This window comes from Manacus vitellinus, unplaced genomic scaffold (assembly GCF_001715985.3).
Source record: "Manacus vitellinus isolate BGI_N305 unplaced genomic scaffold, ASM171598v3 scaffold_14_pilon, whole genome shotgun sequence".
Lineage (NCBI taxonomy): Eukaryota > Metazoa > Chordata > Aves > Passeriformes > Pipridae > Manacus > Manacus vitellinus.
The window spans coordinates 17,338,141-17,344,140 of NW_021939063.1; the positions used below are offsets into that span (position 1 = coordinate 17,338,141).

General features: G+C 46.9%; 1 protein-coding gene across 1 annotated transcript in view; it reads right to left on the minus strand.

Annotated features, from left to right (window-relative positions):
* The window catches only part of RBM6 (RNA binding motif protein 6), a 56,784-nt gene extending 51,057 nt beyond the window's left edge, over positions 1-5,727 (minus strand). The window contains exons 1-2 of the mRNA XM_029958299.1: positions 5,574-5,727; positions 1,724-1,833 (exon numbers count right to left, since the gene is read on the minus strand). Of these exons, the coding sequence (XP_029814159.1) occupies positions 1,724-1,767 (44 nt within the window). The 5' untranslated portion in view covers positions 1,768-1,833; positions 5,574-5,727. The remainder of the gene's footprint in view (positions 1-1,723; positions 1,834-5,573) is intronic.
* Positions 5,728-6,000: the final 273 nt, after the last annotated feature.

Consider the following 6,000-nt stretch of genomic DNA (forward strand, 5'->3'; position numbering starts at 1 on the left):
TCCTTGTGCTGGAGTCCAAACTGGCAAACTGCTGAAAGCCACCAGTTCAGACACTGAGGATGCCTCACAGGACTGTGCCAACAATCAACATCCAAGATGTCCCTGAGCTCGTGCCTCCAGACTGTCTTACACTGAGTTCACAATACTAGAGCTATGAGCTCTCCCAATATCTGCATAAAAACACTAAGGAAGAAGTTTCCTCCTAAGACAGTTTTTCAAAACCCAATGAGGCTTTTTGGTGGGTTTTTTTTTGAGATGGAGCTACTTGATTTTTCATTTAAGCGAGGCTCCAATATATTTTTTAAAAAATAGAATAATACAGTATCAACACATTTTAAAATAACACCAAATGCTACCCGAAGCAGTGGACATTTCCTTAGCAACTACAGCAAGTCATGTTATACTTCAAGTTTCACTACAGAATCACTCACCAAGATTAATGAAACCATACACAGATTTCCTAAGCTGCACGGTCCATTTCACCACCATGTACATCAGTAATTAAAACTTGGATCAAGGACAGCATTCCCCACCCAATACATTAAAGCATGATGCCAATAAAATCCACTTAAAAATCAGCAGAACAGCACTATTGATATCATCACCAGACACAATCACTCCCTTATCAATACCACTAGGACATGTTCTGGAGGATACCGGTTTTCATCAGCTTTCTCAACACATTACAGCAGACAATTATTTGAAGTATTCTTATTGCAGAAACCCAAGGTATGGCATGATCAGTACCTTTGTCACGCCGATATTCAAGGAACTGAGGTGCACACATAAGCAAAGGATGAAAGAATTATGCACAATAGAGGAAAATCCTAGGTTCTGGTGGCTCCATTTTTATACCCAGAGCCCTCCTGCAAACACAGGGGCCAGTAACGACCAGAGCAACACAAAATAAGACAAACATCATGCTGTGCAGGTCAGCTGCACATGAATCTTTACAACAGTTCCAGGGACACTCAAAAATGCCTTACAAAGAAGTATGGGAATACAGACTTTTTGAAAGGCTATGTAGTGACAGGACAAGGAGGAATTGGTTTAAACTGAAAGAGAGCAGGTTTACATTAGGTATCAGGAAGAGATTCTTCCCTGTGAGGATGGTGAGGCACTGACACAGGTTGCCCAGAGAAGTTGTGGTTGCCCCATCCCTGGAAGTGTTCAAGGCCAGGTTGGACGGGGAGTAACCTGGGCTAGTGGAAGGCGTTCCTGCAAGGAGTTGGAATGAGATGTTCTTTGGGGTCCCTTCCAACCCAAGCTATTCTGTGATTCTATGATATATGGACTTACTAAACTTGTGGAAAGAATTAAACTCTTCAAAGTTTTCATAAAATCCTGTGTGATATCCTGTGCAAGGAAAGTGCCAGGATTTTTGAAGTTATTTTCTTCTCTTACAGGTGTCAATAGCACATAGCACCAAAAGCCATATGGCACATCATCACCTTAGCTCACAACAGCTAAACTAAGTATCACTAGAAAAGGTGGTGTGGAGAAGGAACAGAACTATTAAAAGCAGTTGTTGGTTTAAAAACTAAATTAAAAACTTCACAGAAATGTAAAAAGTTACACTGTCAATTAACTGGCCTGTTGTTTGGCAATCACACCTAGCTTCACACAGACCTCACAACTTCTACCAAAATAGTAAACAGAGAGTTCCCATGGCTTATTGTATTTAAGCATGTTGCTGAAACAAACTGTACATTCAAGTGCTTACCGAAAAGACCCCGTTCTGTTGCCTTGTCGATGGTCTCCCCACATTTTGATCTTGTCTGGTAGGTTTCCAGAAATGGTTAATTCACTCTAGAAACACCCAGACGCCACAACCTGTTGAATAAACAACACGACAATAAGCTACAAGGCAAAGAACACATATCACGTGAGAAAAAACACTGCTGGTTAGAAGGGGTGTGTGTAACATCTGATCAGGATCCACAGATACACAAGACCACACTTAGGCATGAATGAATTCAAGTGTCACGTTTCTCCACGTTCAAATTTGCAAGCGTCAAACAACTCCTGAAATCAAACTGTCAATATGGTGGGCAAACAATTTGATATCTGCTTTGATTAACATTGAGCTTTCCAACATACTGTGCTGTCTGACACTATTTGGGGTGCAGATAGAAATGTGAGAACGCCAACCATCCACAAACAACAAGGACCGCAGCCGAACAACAGTTTGCAATTAATGTTTAATCCAAACTATTTCTGCCAAAAGCTCTTTGCTGTTCAAGGAAATGATCGCTACTACTGGTCTGCCATGGGGACCCTGCCCTCAGAAGTCTGTAGATAACAGAGAAGGCTTTGCCAATAAATCATGACAGGCACTGCTCTCCAACGCTGCCCTCATCGAGCTGAGTGACGCAAATAACACTTGCCTCAACAGAAATCTAAAATTTCATCCACTTCCTCCCACCAGCGGAGAAGGTGAGGATTTCCTGGCGATAACCAAAGCCAGGACTTGAAATAGGAAGTACTTCCGTCTTTCCCAAAAAAAAAAAAACAAAAGAGAAAGAAAAAGAAAAAAAAGAGCCACAGCAGAGCATGGAGCAAACTGAGGGAAAAGGCAACCTGACAGCCTCAAACCTGCTCTGGCCCATCCAGCTGTGGCGGTGCAGGAGGGTTGCCTGCCATGCCACCAGACCAAGGCTGGGAGAACTGGGGCTCCAAGGCAGGATTATTTAACTCCAGTGGTTCAGGGCACAGAGGACAGCGGGGACAGTCACCAGCAGGCCTGGCTAGAGCAGCTCACCCAGAAGAAAAGCACACAAACATCCTGTTTATTCTCACTTCCAAAGGTCAGCGCTGCCACACGGGAGGCAGGTCGGCAGAGCAGGTTATGACAGACCTCACAGCAGGGAGTGATCCCAGACAGGGAGCTGGCAGCCTGTGCCAAGGAGCTGAGGGAGCTGCCCCACCAAGAGGGAGCATCCACTCCTGCCGGGGTCCATCACCTGCCACAGAAGACTCATGTGGGAGCCAGGGATGGCAGAGCCTGGCAAGCCTCAGGAACCAAGGGCGTGGAGGTTGAGGAAGGCAACCTGTGCAACCACTGCAGATCCATCCCCCCCAGCACCATTTCCAAAGGAACAGGTTCATTCAGGTGGCCACTAAAGCCCGAGAGCACTGGTCTGCTCATGTTTTACATGGCTCTCCATGCAATAGCAACCTCCTTGGTCCCAAGGATTTCTTCCATAAGTTCTATCCTATTTTCTTACTTGGAGGTGAATGTAAAAGAACCAAGATCACACCGTTCATGGCAAGGACAGGTGAAGGGAGATGGTTATGGCAGTCACCACTACAGCTGGCTGCCACCAGGCAGTCCTTTCATCTGTGAACTTTTGCAGCCCGCAGACCTGGCGTTTCTTGTTCTTCCCTTCTGGGTTTCCTCCCCCACTCCAGTTCTCATTAAGTCAACAACCTCACTGATGCTTAAAAAAACAAAAATAAAATCCCTTGCCAGCTGGGAACTGTTTAGACATAATATTGAAATTATCAGACAGGAGGAAAAAAAAATACCACTGGACAGATATCAGGCCTGGCACAGATCCACTGAGCCATTCAGCAACCTTCATGGGTGTGAGGTCATGGTTCAATAACACAGGCAGCCACACTGGCTCTGACTGGCTCCCTGCTCAGCCTGATCTGCTCCCCCCGCTCTGCCTTTGGCAATGCACAGGGTGTAAGTTCTTGCCAGCTTGTGCTTTTCTGGGTCTGCACCACGGATGACCCTTGGAAGAGAGTTATATTTAACCCGGGTCACTTCAGTGATACGCTTTACCATACAGCCCCACAAACCAAGGTGACAGCAAACTGCAGGACAGGGACAGAAGGGCCTTAGCCTGGCTTCCACCAATGCCAAGATCTCCTGAAGGTGGGCCCTGCTACAACTGCTCCAGAAAAAGCACACTGTGATGAGACACCGTGAGGATTCACCCTTCTGCCACAGGCAGGTAAGTGCCAGCTCAGCTCCCACCTCCCAGCTCGCAGGGAGATGCTGGGAGACAGGTCAGTGTGAGTGAGGCTGTTTCCAAGGACATCCCAACAGAGCCCAGGGCTGGGGCCAGGACAAGAGCAAAGCACAGAAAAGATCCACCCCTGTGCACAGGGAACTGTGTATCGATTAGTTCTGTCATACTTTGGTCACAACCAATTGTCTGAGGGATGGCAAGGGAGTTTCACACAGTGACACAGCCTGATCCAGTCACGGGAAGAGCCCAGACTGACAGCTCTTTAGGACAATAATGAGCTGTTACAATTACACGGAACTGTTCAGGAGGGCAGATATTCATCATCTTTCCCTCCTCCTATCCCAGCTGGCTCTACTCCCTGCTGGCAAAGCCTTGGCTGCACTGAAGATACAGAAGGCACAACTAAAGGAGGGGAAGTTTTTTTGTGGTTTTAGTTCCTCCAACAACTGGTGGTTCTGCAACTCCCCCAGGAGAGTCAAGTGGAGCTCCGGATGCTCCCTGGCAATCACACCCAAGGACTTCCCCAGGACCATGCCCCTGCCCTCCCCAGCACACCCCCAGACAGCTCTGGGAACATTCCTCATTCCGCTTCCCAAACTACATGTGCCAAGCCTTACAGCGAACTCTTGGATCTCTTATTCCAATTTACATACTGCCATGGGAAAATAATGGCATTGTACATAGGAATTGTGCAGTTGAGCCAGACTAAGCAACTTGTCTTCCTCAGGACTAATTACAAACTTCTGGCACGGGGCAGAGCATGAAATTCCAGCACAGCCCTTAAGCATCTCCTCACCAACTTATACCCAACTTCACACCTTATTTTCCATATATGGGGGGATGAGGGTGGTAACTGGTGATGGATTGGGCAAAGTGAGGTTTCAAAGCGCTGCTAATTTCAGAAAAACACTCTGATATTCACAGCTTCTCTCCAAACAGATTTTGCCAAGAGGAAATCCAACACAGGAGAACAGAGGAAGCAATTTGCTGTGGAACAACCTTCTGCATCCAGTAAAGTTTTTGTGAGGCTGAAGAAAGGAAAAGGCCTCTGTGAAATTCAAGTACTGCAGAAGGTACAAACGAAAACATTTCCCTTGGGAGGGAACTGCAAGAAACTAAGACAGCCAATTATATCTAATGTTAAAGTTGGAGGTCCCTAATTCAGAGGAAGTATTAAAAGCACTTCACTGAAATCTGAAAGTGAAGGGAGAGGGAACCATTCTGGCTCTCATGGGTGTCAGGCTGGAGGATTTTAATGAAAAAAGGGGAAGTGTACGTTTTTGAGCTGTATGATGCTTCTAGAAACATGTATTAGAGACAATTAGGTGAAATTCTAACATACACATGTCCCCATTACTATCCTGACCTTGCATGTCCCAAAGGACTTAGTGAGCACATTTCCAGCTAGGGAGTGCTGGGAGAGAGTCTCACACCTATCCCTGCTGGGATAGGACAGCAGATTCCACCTCCACCAGCGTTTCCAGAAGTAACGCCACACACCAGCAGCAACACTAGACTCGTGTGGTGCCAACTGTTTTAAAAGTCAGAGCACGAGAGGTCACTGCCATCACTCCCAGACACCGCTTTACTTACAGCCCAAAATCCCACTTAGCCCATCCCCGGGGATTACATCAGCTAACACACAGCCCCCATCAGCTCCTTCCGCATCCCGGCATGAATCCGGCCCACTTCTGTCCATCCTTTTTACAACCACGAGCGTTCAGAGATGGAAATACAAGTGCCTCGATGCAAAAAAAAAAAAAAAAAAAAAAAAAAAAAAGCCTTAATTCTGATCAGGGCCTCAGAACAACAACGAGATACACAGAAACACCACGACAGCTGACAATGACATAGGCGGCAGGCCCCAACATTTCCACGTGGGATATCCCATGTGAGATCCAGGGGCCGAGCTTCCCAACCCCACAACCCACATCCCACAGGGGCGTGGGGTCCCGATGAGGACACCGAGCCTGCAGCGCCCAGCTGCGCGCCCACAGCGCCAGGAGCTGATGCCCCAGAC